Source organism: Lathyrus oleraceus, chromosome 5 (genome assembly GCF_024323335.1).
Source record: "Lathyrus oleraceus cultivar Zhongwan6 chromosome 5, CAAS_Psat_ZW6_1.0, whole genome shotgun sequence".
In the NCBI taxonomy this organism is placed as follows: Eukaryota; Viridiplantae; Streptophyta; class Magnoliopsida; order Fabales; family Fabaceae; genus Lathyrus; species Lathyrus oleraceus.
Genome location: NC_066583.1, coordinates 559934647 through 559958169, shown reverse-complemented (window position 1 = coordinate 559958169; position 23523 = coordinate 559934647). Strand labels below are relative to the sequence as shown.

At 40.9% G+C, this 23523-nt stretch overlaps 1 protein-coding gene across 1 annotated transcript; it reads left to right on the top strand.

Moving 5' to 3' along the window:
- The first annotated feature begins 2710 nt into the window (after positions 1-2710).
- On the top strand, positions 2711-3304 carry LOC127086408 (uncharacterized). The gene has a single exon (XM_051027166.1). It carries the CDS (start codon positions 2784-2786, stop codon positions 3273-3275), a length of 492 nt encoding a protein of 163 aa, XP_050883123.1. The 5' UTR covers positions 2711-2783; the 3' UTR covers positions 3276-3304.
- The last annotated feature ends 20219 nt before the right edge of the window (positions 3305-23523 follow it).

Genomic DNA, 23523 nt, shown 5'->3' with positions numbered 1-23523 from the left:
TTCCCTATCTTGGGATAAATAACGCGCAGTGGCGGCTCTGTGTTGTGTTTTTATTTGAGCTTCGCCGGTTGATTTTTCGCAGGATGCGACACCTTCGACATGTGCACTGATCATGTAATGTTGTATGGACGACATTGTGTTGAAATATTAAATATGTAGATAGTTTGAATGGAATTGAAACTGAATGCATTGCTAAGTTATTCAACTGCACAACATAAATAGGTTGGTCATTGATAAGTTGGTCGTTGCATTGATAACTTGGTAATTGTCTGTATAGACTTGACCATGCATGCAGTTAAAGGAATCCAACATGCAGAGAAAAGATTGAAAAGAATACACAAGCGCCAAGGAATCAAAGAGTCTCTGAGCTCTGTGCCATAAGATTCAAAGTTAGGCGCCCATCCCCAGGAGCCATAAAGTAACTGAGGCGCCAAAGGGTTGGGCGCCTCTTCACAAAACAACACTCAGGCGCCACTAGGAAGGGCGCCCCTCCAATTGCCCTACACTAAGGCGCCAAGAGGAATGACGCCTCTTCCTTGCATGTGAGAAATCACATGTAGGCGCCAAGAGGAAGGGTTCCTCTTCCCTTGCATGTGCTTTCTTCACATGCGCCAAGAAGATTCCTCACATGCTAGCTTTCTCTTTCATTCTGAATTTTGTCATTCTCTTGTCTCCTCTTGCCTTTCCATGCAATCAATCACACTCTTTTTAGGTTCCAAACCTACTCACTCATTCATCTATAAATAGTCTCTCATATCAACAATGTCAAATCATCTTCATCAATACTCAAGTATTTTCTTCTACCACACTTCTTTCATCTTCATTTAAATCATGTCTTTGTTGATATGTCCGATGAACACAGAGACACAAACGAGAATATCTCGACATTTGTATGTTATCTCTCTCTTTTAGTTTCTATTTTTGGATTACTTCTAATACATATCTTCTTTGTGTTATACCTTTGTAATCTCTCTCTTTTAGTTTCTATTTTTGGATTACTTCTAATAGATATCTTCTTTGTGTTATACCTTTGTAATCTCTCTCTTTTTAGTTTTTATTTTTGGATTACTTCTAATACATATCTTCTTTGTGTTATACCTTTGTAATCTCTCTCTTTTATAGTTTCTATTTTTGGATTACTTCTAATACATATCTTCTTTGTGTTATACCTTTGTAATCTCTCTCTTTTTAGTTTCTATTTTTGGATTACTTCTAATACATATCTTCTTTGTGTTATACCTTTGTAATCTCTCTCTTTTTAGTTTCTATTTTTGGATTACTTCTAATACATATCTTATTTGTGTTATACCTTTGTAATCTCTCTCTTTTTAGTTTCTATTTTTGGATTACTTCTAATACATATCTTCTTTGTGTTATACCTTTGTAATCTCTCTCTTTTTAGTTTCTATTTTTGGATTACTTCTAATACATATCTTCTTTGTGTTATACCTTTGTAATCTCTCTTTTTTTAGTTTCTATTTTTGGATTACTTCTAATACATATCTTCTTTGTGTTGTACCTTTGTAATCTCTCTATTTTTAGTTTCTATTTTTGGATTACTTCTTATAGATGTGTGTTTGTTGAGTATGTATTTCTTCTTCTAATTGTATTTTCTTACTTTTTTGTTATTAGGATTCAAAGCGGTTTAGATGCCGTGTATATGAATATGTACCCCACGATCCTTTAATAGAACCATATATTAGAGGATGTGGATTTGGAAATCTACTAAACATTGTTTCGTACTCGGTGGACTACAAGTTCATTCTGGCTTTGTTGAAGAGGTGGAGACCCGAGACCCACACATTTCACCTTCCGATTGGTGAGTGTATCATCACACTTGAGGACGTGTACATGTTGTTGGGTCTCCGTATAGACGGAAAGACGGTGAATGGGCGAGTTAACCAAGACAACAGTATATGCAATGAATTATTGGGTGCCCCTTTGTTAGACGACGAAACTGAGAGAGACACATCTGGTCAAGCAAGGCGGCAAGGTATAAATTTAAAATACCTAAAACAATATTATGCCAGTATAGTATTTGTCATACCCCGATTTTGGTCCTGAATTTTTTATTTTTGTTTGGCACTTGGCCTAAAGTTCATGTGCATACATTCATTCCCAACTCCATATTTTTGCTACACATTGATCATTGTCTATGCCTTTTTTATCATGGTGCTTTTGACTATAAAATGGATTTTAATCATTTGACTTTTGTAATTTTTCAATTTTTGATTTTAATTTTAAATTAAGTTCAATTCCCAAATTTCAATTTAATTTTAATTGTTATTTTTACTAATGATTCAAAACTCTAATTGATTTTAATTTTCAAATAGATGTTAGAATTGATGTCAAAGGTAATTTTAACAAATTATTGGATTAATTTGATTTTAATTGGGTTTTCTACTTTTATTTTATTTTATTTAAATTGATATTTAAATTAGTCTTGGATTATTCCTAAAAAAAATCCATTTTATATCCATAGTACATTTCAAAATCAGAATGGCATTACAACGTTATCATGAATTACAAAGTCATCTTCCAAAGGACAAACAATTCCATTTCCATATCAATACATTGCTGGTATTTATCCATGAGAATGAGCATTGATACTAAAATGTGACATTACATGTTGTTCTTACAAAAAGGTCCTAATCCTACACTAGCTTTTATGCTACATGACATGTTCCAAATACTACACTTCATGATCATCGAACCATCCTTTCATTTCAACGCTATTTCTTCTTCAACGAACCACAACAACAAATCTCATCTGATCTCTCACCATGGCTTCCGCCGCCGCAGCCGCCGTTTCAACCTCTTTACTTCTAACCAATTCCGTGTCCATAAACAAGATAGATCACTCTATTCTCAAGATCAAACCATCCACTTCCTCGCTTCGTCAACGCAGGTTGCACCTTTCTTCTACCAGAAAGCCTCTAATTGTTCAAGCTGCATATAGTGATGGTGGAAGGGGCAACAATGCTAGCGTCTTTGTTGGCGGCTTTATCTTGGGAGGATTAATCGTTGGAACTCTTGGATGTGTATATGCACCTCAGATCAGCAATGCTATAGCTGGAACTGACAGGAAAGAGTTAATGAAAAAACTGCCGAAGTTTATATATGATGAAGAAAAGGCTTTAGAGAAAACAAGGAAAGTATTGTCTAATAAGATTGAACAATTGAACTCTGCTATAGATGAAATTTCTTCCCAGCTTCGGTCAGGGGATAACCTAAATAGGGAAGCCGTGAACTCTGATGAAGTTGAAGCTGTCTAATGAGAGACTGTTGCTTTGCCAAGAATATCGATGGTTTATTGCTGCCGTGGCTCACACACATGTTCTTCAAGAGGGGTCTGTTACAGGACGTGCAGCGGATGTCATTGCTGCAGCAAACACGGCTGCTGAAGTGGCATTGAGGCTTGGAAAGAAGAACCAAGATGTAACTGATGCGATTCAGAAGGGTTGATGATGCCGAGCTTGAAGAGAATGAAGTTTATGCAATCGATATTGTAGTCAGCACCGGAGAAGGCAAGCCAAAGCCATTCCTGCATCAACCAAATTTTCACAACATGATCAATCTCCAAACTCAGGAAATACAAAGTTTCACATTAAAGAAAGAGCAACAAAATTTCGGTTTTCTAAAAGCCAAGAAATCGTTTCCAAACACTTATCTCCTTGTTGGATGGGTGCAATGATTTCCGCCATGTCCACAAAACAACTACCATTTCCTACAGGGTCATTTGAATTGATTCACGGTTCAAGATGCCAGCTGTTACCCCGCTTACATGATAATCTCTGTGGTGCTGATTTTAAATCTTCGAATCTGCAACACAAGGGCAGTTACCGTCCATGGAAAGTGATGAAATTCTACTGCAAATAATCAACTGTCCAAACAATACAAATAATGGTTCAAAGGGGAATCAAGGTGATAGGTCAAGGATGAGCAAAGGTTCTAACCATGTTTGCTCCTCCAATAACCGGCAAGTCAGAAGTAGCTCCCAATATTCCTTTCAACAATCATGACAGCAGACCATTACCACCATGAGTTGCAACAAAAACCTGCGAACCACAAACACATCGCAAGACCATATCAAGTACAAATGCAGAGTCGAATGCTGCTCATGATAACCTTTTTGCATCTATAATTCTCAAGACCAAAGATTCAGGTTCAACATACTATGCTGGCACTTTCGGATATCATTCCCGCTCCGAACGCAAGTATTTTATGAAGAATTTGGACAAGGCATTTGGTTCCAAGACCTGCATGACGAAAATGTAACAGTCATTGAACGAAGAAGTTTTTGCTCCAAATTTCACTGCAGTAACATCAGTAACCAGCCAAGCAGTAAGAATCCAAAAATCCCAAATTTGGAATTAAGACAAATTGCAAAGAGAAAGTATACGTCTGTTCACCTTTTTTCGAACTTAACAATAAACAGGCTAAACTCGTTTCTGAGCAGCAAAAGTGATTCTGGAAACTTTCTCCTTTCGAACCTTTGAGCATCAAACCGAAACCCTAAGCTGCAAAGATAAATAGGAAAACGAGTTTGTGAGATAGGGGAGGATTTTTGAAAACGAAACCCTAATACTCGGAGGCGGCCGCGATTTCGAAGGTACAAAACCTAATTCCAAAAGCAAAGAAAATCAGGGGCAGAGGCGAGAGAAGAGGATTCGAGGTTTACCTGAGTCACTGCCGTCGCCGGAAGTAAGTCTTCGGTTGGTTTTTTCCCTTGTACTTTTGGTCTTAGCTCGCCGTGGATCGTGAGATTGTGAGAGCGATTTGTTTGAGGTTGAGGGTTAGGGACGCTCGTGAGAGGGGTGAGAGATTGAGGGAGCATTGTGAGATTGAGAGAGAGAGAGCGGCGGATAAGAGATAGAGAGAGCATTTGAGGTTGTGTTTTTGTTAGAACGAGTCTGTGCTTTTTTCTTAGTGTTTTTATTTATTTATTCCATACAGAATAAGTCATTTTTAAAACTATTAATTTATGACTAGGTTTCCTAGGTTCAGTCAATAAATATTTTCCATTTCCCATTTTATTCTCTTTTTGAAGAAACCAACGGCCAGGGGTTGATTAGGGCACTCTACAGTTTTTTATTATTTAGTTTTTTCATTTTAATTCTTTTTTAGTTTATCTTAGTTTATATATTTAAGTTAGTATTAAAATATCAGTTAGTTACTAAGTGGTCTGGTGGAGGGGAGTGGCTTCTAGATCTTTAGTTTAGTGGGTTCGATACTCCTAGGCGTAGTTTTTCTTTCTTTTAATATTTTCTTTCATATTTATGCTTTATTATTTATATTTCTTTTTTTATTATTGTTTAATAATATAGATTTGTTTTTTCTTTTAATTGCATCATGCATTCGAAACCATTTTTTAACTTATAAAAATCATATTTTCTCGATTTAATATCGAGCCCATTTTCCACACCCTTGTAAGTCGATTGCTTTTTAAGCATCGCCATCAACCTCACATAGCTTACTCTTGGGCTTTCTTACAATGAGCCGGTTCTCTTGCACTTACACTCATGCATTATTTGTTGTTTGGGCCCGATTTAATTATTTCATGATTTTGAATCCCCATTTGACAAAATGTACCCCACTCCCCCGATGTGTAATAATTTTGTACTATTTTATTTCTTTATTGCTTGGTTGTTTAGTTAATACTAACACAAGAATAAAATCAACAATTTCAAAAATACAAAAAATATGACTCGATTCAACGTCGAGCTTTTTCTCAATAAACGAATCAATTCCTTTCTCTCTCCTATTCTTAATCCATGCCAACATCTCTAACTTCATCAAATGCTTGATCCAACGTCAAGCCATTTTTCTAATAAAAAACTCAAAAAATATAGTAATTCATATTCAAGACTTTTTCAATAAAGATGGAAATGGAACGTGGTGTATACCACGCACTCCTGAGACTAGGATTCGAGATGTATATCTCGCCAATCCTAGCTCTCGCCATCATCCAAAATTATCCACTTTGTTCTCTCGAACACTCATTCAAATTTCTCAAACGTCCATCAATACTTGATCTAGGTCAAGTCATTTTCACAACAAAACTCAAAACACCTAAATCTTATTTAACACTTTTTCAATAAAGGTGGAAATGGAACATGGTGTATACCATGCACTCCTGAGGTTAAGATTCGAGACGTATGCCTCGCCAATCTTAACTCTCGCCATCGTCTAAAATTGTCAATGTGGTTTCGTCAAACCCTTTCTCAATCAAATCTAAGATACCTAAATCTTATTTAACACTTTTTCAATAAAGGTGGAAATGGAACATGGTGTATACCATGCACTCCTGAGGTTAAGATTCGAGACGTATGCCTTGCCAATCTTAACTCTCGCCATCGTCTAAAATTGTCAATGTGGTTTCATCAAACCCTTTCTCAATCAAATCTAAGATACCTAAATCTTATTTAACACTTTTTCAATAAAGGTGGAAATGGAACATGGTGTATACCATGCACTCCTGAGGTTAAGATTCGAGACGTATGCCTCGCCAATCTTAACTCTCGCCATCGTCTAAAATTGTCAATGCGGTTTCTTCAAACCCTTTCTCAATCAAATTCCAAAATACTTAATTCCTATCTTAACTTTTTTCAATAAATATGGAAATGGAACATGGTGTATACCATGCACTCCTGAGGCTAGGATTCGAGATGTATATCTCGCTCATCCAAGTTCTCGCCAGCACTCAAAATACATTCAACCAATCAAACTCTTTTTCTCGCCACCGTGCGACTAATCAAAAACCTTTTCATAAATGAAAGATATATTGTCTTAAGTGATACAAAACAATGTTTCGGCCACGATTGTTGAGTAGAGATAAATGACGCTTTTCCGAATGTAGATTTATAAATCCGTTCGATGTGTGGTATGCGTCCACTCCTCATCTGTTTTGGGTAAAACGGTGTTTTCGTCGATTAATACAATATAGCTTTCGCTAAAATCGACCAACAAACAAACATTTTTCTACCCAGAACTACGTAAGCCTTGATTTCTCTTTTGAGATATGTAGGAGGAGGATTTATGAATCTTGTCAGGCCCACTAATAAAAAACTTAGGTTTAGTCCTTCGTCAAAAATCCAAAAACATTTTCCTCTCTTTTACTCTTTCTTTCCCACCTAATAATTTGAAAAGTCTAATATTTCAAACTAACATTAACGCACACAACTGACCTAATGGTTCCCGTTGAGTACAACAGACGTGAGGGGTGCTAATACCTTCCCCTTGCGTAATCGACTCCCGAACCCTGATATTGGTTGCGATGACCATATCTTATCCTTTCTTTTGTCTTGGGTTTTATCGATATTTCCCCTTTCCTTCTTAGGAATAAATAAAGTTCGGTGGCGACTCTGTTCAGTCCATCATTGCGAGCGTGCGATCGCGCTTCGCTTTGAAGTCGTATCCCCATTTTTTCGAGGTGCGACAGATGGCGACTCTGCTGGGGAAAACCAAATCCCTAAGTGAGTCAAGCCTAGTTAGGGCGTTTGTGTGTCTTTGTTTGTTTAATTTTATGGCTTTTCCCTTATTTATTGCTTTTAATATCTTTATTGTTATATTGATATATGTTGTATATTGGTTCTATTGCGATTGTTGGTACTTGGGTATTTGATTGCAAACCATGTGGGAAAGACTCTACACCCGAGTCTAGAGTGAAAAAAATAACATAAGATAGGACGATGGTTGAGTAGTACAGACTCCCGAGGTGTATACTTCGTAAGAGTCGGTACGAGAACCTCACTTAGAGTAGATCCTTTTGCAAATATTGTCGCCCGAGGTGTATACCTCGTAAGCGGCGATGTTTCAAAGGGGTCCATGACTCTAAGGACCTTTTAGAACATTAAACCTTTGGCCAACTAGAAATGATGGTTGCGTAGTATGGATTCCCGAGGTGTATACTTCGTAAGAATCGATACGAGAACCTCGCTCAGAATAGATTCCCTAGATGGAGTTGATGACCGGAAAGTATTTTCCGTAAGCGTCAAACAGTCTTTCGAATCCATGACACTGAGTACCCTGTCTAGAACCCAGTCGATGGTTGCGTAGTACGGACTCGCGAGGTGTATACTTCGTAAGAGTCGGTACGAGAACCTCACCCAGAATAGATTCCCTCGATGGAGTTGACGACCGAGAAGTATTTCCCGTAAGCGTCAAACATTCTTGTGAATCAATGACTCTGGGGATCCTTTGTAACAAAAGCCCTAGATCATACCCGGTGAGAACCCCATTTTGGAAAAGCAATCAAATTTATCCATACCTCGGACCTTTGAACCTATCCAAAAAAAAACAAACAAAAAAAAACATTGCATCCATTCATTCATTGCATATGCATAAAAAGCAAAACTCTTAGTTGTTTCGCATTATTTCAGGAGTCCAAGACTTGTTAGCAAGATGAATCCTGAGAGAAGAGGCACTTTTCAGTTCAAATACAAGAACGTGGACCTTACCAGCCTGCAGAAGTTGAGTGCCAAAATAACACCACTCAAACTCAACAGCTTTGTACAAAACTATGGAAGAATTCTGGACATCCTGAATGAGAAGATGGACATGATGACCGCAGTGACTATTGCTCAGTTCTATGATCCACCTCTACGTTGTTTCACATTTTCTGACTTCCAGTTGGCTCATACCTTGGAGGAGGTTGAGAGGATCGTAGGCCGGAGCTTGAAGGACCATAACCCATTTCCTAAGCTTGATGAAGATATTCCTCCTAAGAGAATAGCTTCAGCTTTGGGTCTGAAAGTTTCTGAAGTCGTGGATAATTGGGATGTGAAGGGACCTTTCAGTGGTTTTTCTAGGAAGTTCTTGGAAGATCAGGCCAAGAAGATGGAAAAAGAAGGGGATTGGGAATCCTTTTATGTTGTGTTAGCCGTGTTGATATATGGGATAGTCCTCTTCCCAAATATTGACCATTTTGTGGACCACCTGGCGGTGAGAATTTTCCTCTCTGGTAACCCTGTACCGTTCCTCTTGGCAGATCTCTACTACACTCTCCATGATCGTCATGAGAGGAAGGGAGGAATTGTCTTATGTTGCGCGCAGTTGTTGCACGCCTGGTTTAGATCCCACATGCCCGAAGAAGGTCCTTTTGTCTCAAAGGAACTCAAGCCCTTCCAGAAGTTAGCTTCCCTCACTTCTAGTCATGTTAAGTGGTATATCAGGGATTGGGAAACCGAGAATGTGATTGTCAGCATTGGAGACTTCCCCAATGTGCCGTTGATAGGAACCAAGGGTTGCATCAACTATAACCCCATGTTATCTCTAAGGCAGCATGGATACCCTATGAATGGCCCTCCAAAAGCTGAAGCTCTAGAGCCTTTCATCTTACATGGTATTGAAGCGGATCATCCCATGGTGAAAAAGATCAAGAGGTCTTGGCAAGCAGTCATCAGAAAGGGTAAGGAGTTGGGTAAGAGAAATGTCATTGCCCAAGAGCCTTACACTTGTTGGGTTAGAGAGAGGGTTCAGATGATTAAACTCCCTTATCCATTTGATCCTTCCATCTATCCAGTGGTTCCTGAGCCAGAGCCCATATTACCTGAAGATGTAGAGAAGCTCAATGCCCGTATCAAGGAGTTGGAGCTGGAAAATGCTGATTTGAGAATCAGGCTTGGCCGAGTCTCGATAGAGAATGGGAACTTGAAAGACGATCAACAAAAGAAGGACAAAGAGCTTGAAGTCTCCAACAAAAGAGCCAGAGAGTCTAAAGCAAGGAGAGAAAAGTTTGGACAAGCGCTCTATAGCACTAAATCTGTGTTTAAATCAAAGGAAGAAGAGTTAGATAGAGCTTTACTCCGGATTCAAAAGCTCAACAAGACTTTGGAGCTGACCCTTGAAATGAAAAGGGAAGCACGGTTGATTTCTGAGATTCGTACTCGTGAATTGGAGAATACCATTCAAAAATACAAGGATACTCTAGAACGTGAGAAGCTGAAGACCGAAGAGTCAGAAAGAGTGTGCACACGATTGAAACATCATTTGGATCGAGCCGATGCCAGAATCCAGGCGCTTGAAGGTGGGGATCAGGATGCTGCCTATATGGTGTTGCTAAATGAATGCAGATATTGGAGAAACCTCTATAGGGACATAGAGGTGACCAAGGCTGAAGACGTGCGCATTATCCAAGATCTCCAAGGGCTTTACACTGAGTGGAAGGGAAAATTTCTGAAGTTGTCCGGATTTGCGAGTTCCATCATGCAAGAGCTACCTGAGAAGCTGCAGGAAGCTGATTGGTGCATGTGTCCAGAAAACACCCCGCATCAAGTCTATAATTTCATTAAGTTTTGTAAGGCAATGTTAGAAGGGTTAACTACCGACCTTGCTACGGTTCGGAAAGCCCATAAACCATGAGCACGTTGTTTGTATTTGAACTTGGATATGAGATTAATGAAAAATCGCTTTTGAGATTCATTTATTTGTGTTTCATTTCTTTATTATTTTAAATATTTGCGAACAAGTGTTGTGACATTTTTGAAATGAATGATTGAAACTAACCAAGAGTTTTGCAAATAAAATGCATCCATACATACATTCATGCATTTTCAAAACAGAGTCTCATTCTGTCCTTTCTTCCTCCAGTTTCACGCTGAATTTTCAACACCAATATAATACTCGTGCCCGAGCTCGTCAAAGGATGGCAGATCAAGAGCATGAATTGGAGCGAGTGAGCTCAAAGCTCGAGGACCTGCGTGGAAACATGGGGCAGGTCATGGAGATATTACAGGTCATCAGGGCAAAGCTAGACACCCAAACAACGGTTGTTTCTGAAATCGCAGGTCCATCGATTGAACCCCAACCTGCGAGGGCGGTACCAACAACCTGGCCAACTTATGGTTTACCTCCTGGTTTCACGCCTACAGTTGAAGGTGCACCTGGTTTTCCACCACCTGCTCAGCAAACAGCTCCTCTACCGACCATCAATGAAAATCATCCAGTGGTTCACACGTTCGCACCTCCTCTCGTTCGTGCACACGTGCAACCCTACTTTGAGGACCAACAACACGCCCCAGACTTTTCAGATGAAGATGAGGAAAGGCAGGAGGACCTAAGAGGGATGAAGGAGAACTACCAGCTGCTTGAGAAGAGATTGAGGGCTATGGAAGGTGACCAAGTTTTTGGTGCTACAGCTAAGGAGATGTGTTTGGTATCAGGTCTTGTGATTCCTGCGAAATTCAAGACCCCAGATTTCGATAAGTATGAGGGCCACTCGTGTCCTAAGAGTCACCTCATTATGTACTATCGAAAAATGGCTGCGCATGTAGAGGACGACAAGCTCATGATACATTGCTTCCAGGATAGCCTGAGGGGTGCTCCCTCTAAGTGGTACCTAAGCCTGGATCAGAGTAGGATTCGTTGCTTCCAGGACTTATCTGATGCCTTCATCCAACACTACAAGTATAACATGGATATGGCCCCAGATAGGAGACAACTGCTCAGCATGTCCCAGAAAGACAAGGAGTCTTTTAAGGAGTATGCGCAACGATGGAGGGAAGTGGCCTCGCAAGTCGAACCACCTCTGGCTGAGAAGGAATTAGCGGATTGGTTCATGGATACAGTTAAACCTGTGTTCTATGAAAGAATGGTAAGTAGCGTATCTGCAAGTTTCTCCGACCTGGTCGCTGTAGGCATAAAGGTCGAACTTGGATTAAAGAATGGAAAGATGACGACTACCTCTGAAACATCTGGTAGTAATGCCAAAAAGTTTCCTGGAGGATTTCAAAGAAAGAAGGAGGGGGATACGAATGCAGTGTCAACCAGCCAAAGAAGGAGTCAGTCATGGAAGAAACAACACCAATTTACTCAACAACACCAATTTTCTCAACAACAACCAATTTATCCAGTACAATACGTCCAACAACCGTATGTGGCAGCTGTCACGCCAAATTTTAACCAACCACAAGCTTCAGTTTATCAACCTGTTCCTGCTCAACAAGCGCCGATATATCAGCAAGCGCCCGCGCCACCTGCTTATCAACAGCCGAGGGCACAGGCTCCTCGTCCGCAAAATCCTCAAAATCAAAATAGGGTGCCAAGAAGTAGAGTTCCGTTTGCTTCAATCCCTATGACATACACTGAATTGTACCCGTCATTGCTATAAAAAGGGTTAGTGACGCCCAGATCTTTGGGTCCTCCACCAAATCCTTTACCGCCATGGTACAATCCAGATGCTCATTGTCCTTTCCATGGGGGTGCCCCTGGACATGATTTAGAAGGATGTTATGCTTTAAAGCATATTGTGCGAGACCTGGTTGAAAAGAAGATTCTGTCCTTTCGAGACGTCGGACCCAATGTCAAGAACAACCCTTTGCCAGCACATGGTGATGTTAATGCCGTCGACGATGCTTCTGATGTGTGTATAATCAAAAACGTGGAAGATGTTAAAACTTCGTTGCTAGCGCTTCATGCAGGATTGGTGAGGGCTAGATTGATTGACGCATGTCACGATAGTTGTGAGGAATGTGCCATTCAGCCAAAAGGATGTAAAGTGGTACGAAATGACATTCAGAATTTGATGAATCAAGGTGTTTTACAAATTTCTGGTCCAACAACAAACGAGGAAGTTTCGGTCATTGAACCTGTTTTTAACATACCAGAACCGTTTGAGGTGACTTATCACAGGAGAGACGTTGTTCATCCGTCACCCGTGGTAGTTTGCATGCCTACCCCATTTCCTTTTGAAAGTACCAAGGCAGTACCCTGGAAGTACGACATAACAGTGGTGGATGGAGTGGTAGATGGAAAGCCCAAAATTGCTGAAAGTAAGGAAGTTTTGGAGAATGTTGACACCGATATCACCAATATCGCAGGGACAAGCAGGATGACCCGTAGTGGTCGGATTTATACTCCCAATGTTAATGTCAACCCTCAAGAGCCAACAAGGGGGGCTGCAAATGTAAATCCTACCCCAGAACTGGGAGGGGCACAGTCGGCTGTGCAAACAGATGAAGCAAGTGAGTTCCTAAGGATAATAAAGAAATCTGACTACAAGATAGTTGATCAATTACATCAAACACCATCAAAGATATCTATCTTGTCCTTGATTCTGAATTCCGAAGCTCATAGGGAGGCTCTACTAAAAGTGCTTGCTCAGGCTCATGTTACCCAGGATATAACGGTTGGCCAATTCGATGGAGTGGTCGCCAATATCACAGCCTGCAACACTCTAAGTTTCAGCAATGAAGAGTTGCCCAAAGAGGGGAAGAATCACAACCGTGCTTTGCATGTATCCATAAAGTGCCAAGAAGATGCTCTGGCCAGAGTTCTAGTTGACACTGGATCATCCCTAAATGTTCTACCAAAGAGGGAACTCGCTAAATTGTTCTACCAAAGAGGGCACTCGCTAAATTGTCCTACCAAGGTTCAGAGTTGAAACCTAGTGCGCTTGTGGTAAAAGCTTTCGATGGCTCGCGAAGGACAGTAGTTGGGGAGGTAGAGTTACCGATACAGATCGGACCGCATGTATTCCCCATCAATTTCCAAGTCATGGACATAAATCCAGCTTATAGCTGCCTTTTGGGACGCCCATGGATACATGCCGCGGGGGCAGTAACTTCTACTCTACATCAAAAGATGAAGTTCGTTGTCGATAACAAGCTCGTTATTGTCTCAGGCGAAGAGGACTTTATTATCAGTCAACTCTCCTCTTTCCGTTATATTGAGGCTGATGAGGATGCCTTAGAAACCTCCTTTCAAGCCCTTGAAATATCCAATGCTACACTTGAAGAGGTTAAGGATCCTGTTGAGAAAGCTAGTTTGTCATTCGCCTCTTTGAAGAGCGCAAAATCAGCAGTTGAAAGCGGAGGCCCTGCAGGTTGGGGGCAAGTTATCAACGTCAATGAGAAAAATGACCGTTTTGGTTTGGGGTACAAGCCTTCTGCTAATGGAGGAGCCCTGGTCCCTGCCAAGGACCGTGTGCGGAGCATTCAAGAAGTTTTCCTGAGCAAAGGATTTATCCATGGAGAATAAGTTGGTGCAGTGGAAGATGACACTGAGGATGAAGAAACATCGAATCTGATATACCGATGTGAAGCAACCTTGACAAACTGGGAAGCGGTTGAGATTCCAGAAGTTTTTCCTGTGTCAAAGTAATTGTTGTTTTCCTTTGTGTTTTTTGAAAATCTTTAGCTCTGCCCAAGGCTAATGGATCATTTGTAGGGCCCCTTTTGAATTTCAAAAAATCATTATGACAAATAAAAAGCATTTTGTTCAAATTCTTGTCGTTCATTTATCTGTTGTGTTTCTTAAAATGGCAATCCTTTCAAAAACTACAAAAATATTTTTACTTCTTTTTGCATTTTTATTTCCATTTTTCTAAAAAAAAACCCATCATTAAAAAACATGCAGAATAATCAATAAACCAGTTGAATTCGATGACCCCGCTACTTCCTATAATTTTGAACTCCCCATCTACCAAGCGGAAGAGGAGAGTGAGGAAGATGGTGATTTCCCAGAAGAACTGGAAAGGATGCTCGAGCACGAGTCAAAGGCCCTTCAGCCACATCAAGAACCAGTGGAAACAATCAACCTTGGCACCGAGGAAGACAAAAAAGAGGTCAAAGTCGGGACTACACTTGAGGCAAGCATCAAGGAAAGATTGATCAAGTTGCTACATGAATATGTGGATGTATTTGCTTGGTCATATCAGGATATGCCAGGTTTAGATACTGACATTGTTGTCCACAAGTTACCTCTACAGCCAGATTGTCCACCAGTGAAGCAGAAGCTCCGAAGAGCAAGACCCGACATGGCTCTGAAGATTTGTGACGAGGTGAAACGTCAATTTGATGCCGGTTTTCTAGCAGTTGCAAAGTACCCTCAATGGGTAGCCAACATTGTGCCAGTACCCAAAAAGGATGGCAAGGTCAGGATGTGTGTTGATTACAGGGATCTAAACAAAGCTAGTCCAAAGGACGACTTCCCCCTGCCACATATTGACACTCTGGTAGACAACACTGCTAAGTTCGCAGTCTTCTCCTTTATGGACGGATTCTCGGGTTATAATCAAATCAAGATGGATCCAGAAGACATGGAAAAGACCACATTTATCACCCCTTGGGGAACATTTTGCTACAAGGTAATGCCCTTCGGTCTCAAAAATGCTGGGGCAACTTACCAAAGAGCAATGGTCACTCTTTTCCATGACATGATGCATAAGGAAATTGAGGTTTATGTGGATGATATGATTGCAAAATCTCAAAGTGAAGAGGATCACATAGACCACTTGCAAAAGCTATTTGAGCGTCTTCGGAAATTTCGACTACGACTAAATCCTGCTAAATGCACCTTTGGTGTCCGATCTGGAAAGTTGCTTGGTTTCATTGTTAGTCAACGAGGAATTGAGGTAGATCCCGACAAGGTCCGAGCTATACAAGAGATGCCTGCTCCACGCACCGAGCGAGAGGTTAGAGGCTTCCTGGGACGTTTGAATTATATCTCGAGGTTTATCTCACATATGACGGCCACATGTGAGCCTGTCATACGGTGAACTGGACTTTTTGTGGTTTTAATCGCAATGTCGCGGTTAGCAAGAGTCGCCACCGACTTTTCTTTTATCCAATAAGGAAAGGTGGAAAAGAACAGGAAAGACCTTAATTTAGATTTTGGGTTCGGGAGGTACATTATACAAAGGGAAGGTGTTAGCACCCTTTGTATCCATGGTTATCCATGGGCTCTTAATTGCTCGATCACTTATATTATTTTTGTCTGAAAAAAAGTGTTTGTGAATTGTTTAGAAAAATTGTTTTGAAAAGAGAATTTAACTTTGTAATGATTCTTGTATGAATGTATACAAAGTGATTATCTCGTTTAGTTTTGAAAATTATTTTGAAAAATATAACTCGGTAATGATTCTAGTATGAATGTATACCAAGTGGTGATTTTCTGAAGGTATTTTGAAAGGTGTGAGGTGCAAAAAAAATGTTTTAAGTTGTGAGCAAGCAATTAAGAGTTATACCGACCCAAGGTCTTTACGGGCATTTCCTATCCTTATGAGGGTAAAACTGTCCTTATTATTGAGAAATAAGTAGTTTTATCCTTTGGATGTAAAAGGGTCATCGTAGGGTCATCGATTGGTCATTGAAGGCAACAGTTATGAGGATACCTTAGCATTCGAAGGGACTATCATCATTTAACCGTAGGCAACATCGGAGGGTCATCGAGGGACAAAGTTGTATATTCGAAGGCAACATCCGAGGGACTATAATTTATTTTATGATGATTTAACCGAAGGGTCTTTGCTAAGGGTATCCCCACGTTCGCGGGACATGACCGTAATATCGTAATCGTAAGGCAACAAAGAGAGGTCCAAGATCACTTATTCAAAGGCAAAGTTTTTACAATTAATTATATAATTAGGATGAAACTCCACATTAAAATTATTAAAAATAAAAAATTAAAAAATTAATACATTAAAAATTAATTTAGGGTGAAACTCCACAAGGGTATCCCACAAATAAAGTGGAATACCTAGCCAATAACCTTTTCCTGGGATATGTGAACCTTTACGAAACTCAAAAAAAAGAAACATGTCAGAACACCAAATCAGGGTGCGATCGAAGATTACACCGGAGAAATATCACAACAATAAATAGGATAGGATGAATAATGCATGGCTATGATAAAACATAAAAAAAAAAACAGAATAGGCCACGGATTTTGAATTTGAAAACAGCCCCATGTTAGGAACTTTGAATTTTATGGCATTTTATCACAGGAATAACATGGTCAAACATTCAGGGTATTCAGGCATATTTAAATTCCCATACGAAAGCAAATTATATATCAACATTTAATCATGATGCATTATATATGTAGATATGGCCAATTGAAAGTATAAACAATAGAGATACGCAAACCTGTTTGCCAATTCAAGGTTGAAGGGATTGACCACTTGTAGTATCGGAATAAGTTAGGCAGCGGGAATTGGACGGCGATGGCTTCGGTGCAGATGGGTTGCCTTCAGGGTTTCTTTACTCTGAATTCTCCGGGTAGGCAGGGTTCCTATGCCAAAGTTTCTATCCGTCCTTCTCTGTTCTCTCTCTTTCTTTTTCCTCAAGGTTTTGTTCCAAGGAAACCTCAGAGTGTTTTGCTTCTCTTCCTTCTTTCTCCAGTAAATCTCCCAGTGTAAACTCCAAGTGTAAACTCCAAGTCTCACTCCCCTACTGAAACTTCAGTATTTATAGACTAATTTCGTGGGTAATGGGCTTGGAATGAGGGAGACCCAAGTCCAAAATAATTTGTTATATTTTATTTATTTATTTATTTTAATTATTTAATTAATTAATTAATTAATTAATATTTTTTTTTTATTTTTTTTTTTTAGGAAAAATGATGGGTAATTTTTGGGGTATGACAGCTGCCCCTGTTCAATATTCTTGAACCGAGAGAGTTAGGATGGCGTGTATGCCATTCGTGGTCTGGAGGTGGAAGATTATTGAACACTAGAATGCCCCAAAAATTTGCACTTGAGAATCGACAGTTGGTCTTGATGGAGATGGGCTTAAAGATGCCATCCGGGAGGTTTGATGACGAAAGCTTCAGATCGCGCCGTATATTAGGCCAATTTGAAGACATGGGTGCCACACTGGGTCGTACGTTAGACCGTATAATGAGTCATCCATTAGGCTGCCGACTTCGCTGGGGAGTCGGAGTGTGTCATATGCTGTTGGGGATAAAGGATCAGAATAGACCATACGCTAGATCGTATCTGAGTTGCAGAATGAGCCGTACGTTAGGCTGAATCTGATGACGAAAGGGGTAGTCGTACGTTAGACTACACTTCAGAAATGTACCGTATGTTAGGTAGGATCTGATGATGAAAGGGGTAGTCGTACGTTAGACTACACTTCAGAAATGTACCGTATGTTAGGTAGCATCTGAGGATGAAAGCGGTAGTCGTACGCCAGACTACACTTCAGAAATGTACCGTATGTTAGGTAGCATCTGAGGATGAAAGCGGTAGTCGTACGCCAGACTACACTTCAGAAATGTACCGTACGTTAGGTAGCATCTGAGGGTTGTAAGATCCAAACGGGTCGTACGTTAGACCGCGTTGGGGTTGTTGAAGTTCAGAATGGATCGTACGTTAGATCGTATCTGAGTTGTAGAATGAGCCGTCCGTTAGGCTGCATCTGAAAAAGAAAGTAGTCGTACGCTAGACTACACCCCTGAATGTACCGTACGCTAGGCAGCATCTGAGGATTTGAAGGTCCAAATGGGTCGTACGTTAGACCGCATTGGAGTTGCTGAAGAAGTCATATGTTGGGCTGAATCAGAATGAACCGTACGTTAGGCTGTATCTGATAACCTGTATATGTTGTACTTGCAATAAATGTCTGGGATGGGCTTAGAGGTGCCATCGTTAGGAGGATATCGAAGTGTTGTCAGAATGAATGTTCCCATGAACTGTATTTGAAATATGTATCTGAATCTTGAATGTGATTGATAAAGGTGTCTGTCTGAATGAACCTTCTACTTTGACTATATCAGGAGGATAATTAACCTGCAAAGAAAAAGTTAGCTTCATGCTATGTCATGATGCATGAGATGTTTCGTGTTATGCTAAAATAAATGTGAATGTTGTATGCATGCGTATGCTGTGAAAGGATGTAATGAATGAGTTATGCGTATGAGGAGTTCTGCTTGGGGACTCTACTGGGGAAAATAAATCCCCATCTACTGATTTGAGACATTTGTGTCGATGACCCTTTCTTGGCTGGGGATGCTTGATTTCTGTCTGATGGTGGAAATATTCAGCAGAGTCGGGCTGGAGATGGATGAGATGATCAGCCTGTCTGGCGATGCCGACCTCTGTTGGGGAATAGCTGGCTGTGCCGGGGAATACTGCCAATTTCTTCTGGGAAAAATAGGCTTGCTGGGGAAGAGAATTGGTAGCGGATTCATTGGAAGCATGGTTAGACCTTCTCCTCGATCCTGAAGTCGGGTAGTAATTGCTATTGCTATTCTACGCATATATTTTGGTAAACATTTATCATATTCAAATGCACATATTAATTCAAATTAAATCAATGGACATTTACGCAACCAAAACAGAAAAGTAAAAACAAAAGCATCTTTTTTTTGAAAGAGGGTTGTATTGATTTTGAAAGGAGGCCTATAAACAGGCAATTTGTGTACAAGGAGACAGAAATCCTAGTAAGAGGAAATTGTCGAAAACAAAGAGAAAGCTATGTGGAAGAAGTCCTATTGATTTTAAGCCTACTACTGTCATTATGTCTTCGAGCATCTCATCCCTTGCTGTCGGATAGAAGTGATTGGCTTGGTCAGTCCCTCGAACTTGGATGAAAGTTGACTGAGAACGGGACATAGTCATACGCTTTAATCCCTAATTTTTGCCTGGACCGCCTTTTCAGGTTTTCAGTCCACCAGGATACCCTTTTTTGCCCAAGCCGCCTTTTCAGGTTTTCGACTTGCCGGGTGTACATTTTTTTTTATATATCCCTAATTTTTGCCCGAACCCTTTTGGTTCGCCGGGATGCCCTTACTTTTGCCTAGATACGTCGATCTAGCGGGTCTCTTTTATGCGTAGTATTTTTTAACTATGTCCGCGTTCACGGGATGTGGGAAGTCTTCACCATCCATAGTAGCGAGTATCATGGCTCCACCAGAGAATACCTTCTTAACCACAAATGGCCCTTCGTATGTGGGAGTCCATTTGCCTCTGGGATCACCTTGTGGTAGAATGATACGCTTGATCACCAAGTCGCCAAGTTGGTACACCTGTCTCTTAACTCTTTTGTTAAATGCCTGGGTCATGCATTTCTGATATATCTGCCCATGACAAACAGCCGCAATCTCTTCTCATCAATCAGATTTATCTGATCGAGTCGAGTCTGAATCCATTCATCTTCATCTAAGCCCGCCTCTTTCATGATTCTTAGAGAGGGAATCTGAACTTCCACTAGTAAGATGGCTTCCATTCCATAGACTAAAGAGAACGGAGTTGCCCCTGTCGTAGTGCGCACTGAAGTGCGATAACCGTAAAGAGTAAAGGGTAACATCTCATGCCAGTCTTTGTATGTTACTGTCATTTCTTGCATGACCTTCTTGATATTGTTAGCAGTCCCCACGGCGCCGTTCATCTTTGGCCGGTACGGAGAAGAGTTATGGTGTTTTATTTTGAACTGCGTGCAGAGTTCAGTAATCATCTTGTTGTTCAAATTAGTACCATTGTCAGTGATAACTCTTTCAGGAGACAACAGGTTTCTCAAATAGGTATTTGATAGAATCCATCTTAGAAGTCAATAAGGTGGTATGATTCAACATATACTGTCTTAGTCGGCGAGCAGCCCAGGCCAAAGCACAGCAAGCTTTCTCGGGCTGTGAGTATCTTGTTTCACAGTCGGTACCTTTTGCTAAGGCAGTATATGGCATGCTCTTTTCGACCAGACTCGTCATGTTGCCCCAACACACCTCATTGAATTTTCTAACACGGTCAAATACGTAATTAAAGGTCTTCCTTCACCTGGTGGCATCGGAACTGGAGGTTCTTGGCGATATTTCCTGATTTTGTCATAAGCTTCTTGGCATTCATCATTCCATACCATCTCTTGATTTTGTCTCAGTAATTTGAAGATGGGTTTGCAGGTAGCAGTCAAGTGTGGAATGAATCGGGCAATGTAATTCGAGTGCCCCAAGAAACCTCTGACTTCTTTCTTGTTTATTTCAGTACCCAGATTTACAATTTCAATTGATTCCTCATGCGGCTGTATAGTCTTTTCTTCTTGCAGTAGTCGGGCAAGTTCTCCAGGGACTTCACAATCTTCCTCGCTTCCATCCTCGGCTTGGTAGATCGGATTTTCAAAGTCATAATGAACAGTAGTAGAACTATTATCAACAGGATCCAGAGTGGATAGGGATCTGCAATTCGTTACGTGCGTGTGTGTAAGAAAACATAGCTCGTTTGAAAGATAATAGGAAAGACAAAGAGCGCAATATTTGAATGCAAAACGTCCATGGATTTATTGAATATAAATATGCTTATGAAAATGACAAAAACCCCTAACAAATTAGCCATTGTGCCTCGGGCATAGACACAATGCTTTAAGAAGTTTGATTGTAAAAGAAAATTAAAATTTGCAATTCTAGAATAAACAATAACAATTACTCCTGACTAAAGGAAATCGGGATAATGTCTTCAGTCTTCCAATTGTTGAGTTCGTCACCAATTGTTGGGAAAATCCAGCTATCCAAGTCGCAATCACTATCAGCATCTTCCATAGCATTAATCTGATTTTTGACTATCTTTCCAGAGTTAAACCCCAGGCCAGCTTTATCAGACTTGTACGGTACATTGATCAGTTGACCCCAACCAGCACGATCACCATTTTCAATCGCGGCTTGAGCATCTTTCAGAGAGATCATGACAGGGGGAGCACGAACAACCTTGGGCACAAGGGGAGTTGGCTTAAGGACAGGACTGGGTGGAGGAACCACTTCAAATGACTGAGAAGGAGTCTCAAAGAATTCACCATCCATCTCAACGTATTTGAAGGCTTGCACACTACTGACAATATACTCTTCTTCTCCACATATAGTGACAACCATGCCTGCTATTGGATACTTCAGCTTTTGATGAAGCGACGAAGCTACCGCACCTGCCCCATGGATCCAAGGGCGCCCCAACAAGCAGGAGTAGGCGGGACGAATGTCCATCACGTGAAAGGTAGTGTTGAAGACTTGAGGTCCTATCTTGATAGGGAGAATCACTTCACCATAGACAACACTCTTCGCACCATCGTAAGCACGCACCACAACATCACTAGGTTTCAGTTCAATGCCTTTGTAGTCAAATTTATCGAGTACAGCTTTCGGGAGCACATTCAAGGAAGAGCCGTTGTCGATCAACACGTGAGCCAGGGTGATCCCCTCACACTCGATGGAGATATGCAGAGCTTTATTGTGATTCTTTCCTGCTGGTGTCAGGTCAGCATCGGAAAAGCCTAGGCCATTGTCAACAGTCAAATTAGCAACATAATGTTCGAATTGATCGACGGATGTTTCTTGAGGCACATGAGCGGTCTTCAAGAATTTCATCAACGCATTGGCATGGGATTCAGAAGATAACAATAAAGACAACATTGAGATTTTAGACGGAGTATGCCCCAATTGTTCCACTACATCAAAATCGCTCTTACGGATGATTTTCAGCATCTCTTCCATTTCCTGTTTGGCAACATCTTCAGAAGTAACTTCGACCGATGTCTCTGACTGAGGAGGATTGACTGGTCTTTTTCCTCGAATTTCGGGAGCGGGAGGTGAGATTTCTGGGGAGTAGATCCTTCCACTTCGAGTAACTTTACTAGTCCCCACAATATCATTAGGGTTAGCAGAACTACCAACTTGCTTTATGCCATGGATGTAAATGTCGCCTCCATAGTTCCACGGAATAGCTTTGCTGGAGGAATATGGCACAGGGCCAGGTGCGGTAATAATCAGGGGAGCCACTTTGGGCTCAGCGGTAATCTTCACAGGCACTCTAGTAGCGGTAATCTTCACTGGAGCTTTGGACCTAGCAATCACAGATACCTCTTCAATAGAGTTGTCCACCTTAGGAACCCTTTCAAATAGAATTGTACGATCATCCATCAGCCGTTGAATGCCGTTCTTCAACTTCAAACAATCATTGGGTCGGAGTACACAGAGATCGCAATCTTCAGCACAACCTGGAAATAAACCAGCTTGCAATAAATTCTTCTTAACGATCAGGAGAGGAGATGCTAAATCAGCAACGTCAGTAACGTGAGAATTGTCGTCCACAACATTAACATTCTGGTCATGATTAGGCATAGGTGCTGTGATGACATTGGGGGTCGCCGGAGGATCAAATTCAATTTCTCCAGCGTCGATCATATCCTGAATCTTGTTCTTCAACAACCAGCAATCATTCGTATCATGCCCGGGGCTATCGGAGTGATAGGCACACCTGGCGTTGGGATTATAACGAGGAGAAGTAGTGTTGGGATTTGCAGGAGGGCCTCTGAGGGTAATCAAATTGGCCTTTAACATACTCTGCAGTGCTTAGGTTAAAGTCATATTGATCTTGGTAAACTGTCTTCTCGACCTGTCTTGTCTGTGTTGGAAGTTCTGAGATGGCGGTGCGGCAATTGTAACTGCCCCAACAGTATGGTCACGATTCTTCTTGTTATGCTTCCTCTCACTGTACACAGCATTTGATTCATTCTTTCCCTGATAGGACTTTTTGGTGCTTGCAGAAGTAGCTGCCTGTATCTTTCCACTTCGAATGCCGCTTTCAACCCGTTCACCTGTCAAGATAAGTTCAGTGAAACCTGACGAGGAACTTCCCAGTAGATGGCTGTAGAATGGGCCAGTCAGTGTACCCATGAACATGTCCACTAACTCTCGATCAGTCATAGGGGGTTTGACTCTGCCAGCCAAATCTCTCCACTTTTGAGCATATTCTTTGAAACTTTCTTTAGAGCCCATAGTCATATTTTGTAGCTGTAGCCGAGTAGGCGCTAACTCAGAATTATA

What these genes read in the sequence shown, in the direction of transcription:
- LOC127086408 (XM_051027166.1), top strand. Translation starts at nt 2,784, where the DNA reads ATGGCTTCCGCCGCCGCAGCCGCCGTTTCAACCTCTTTACTTCTAACC.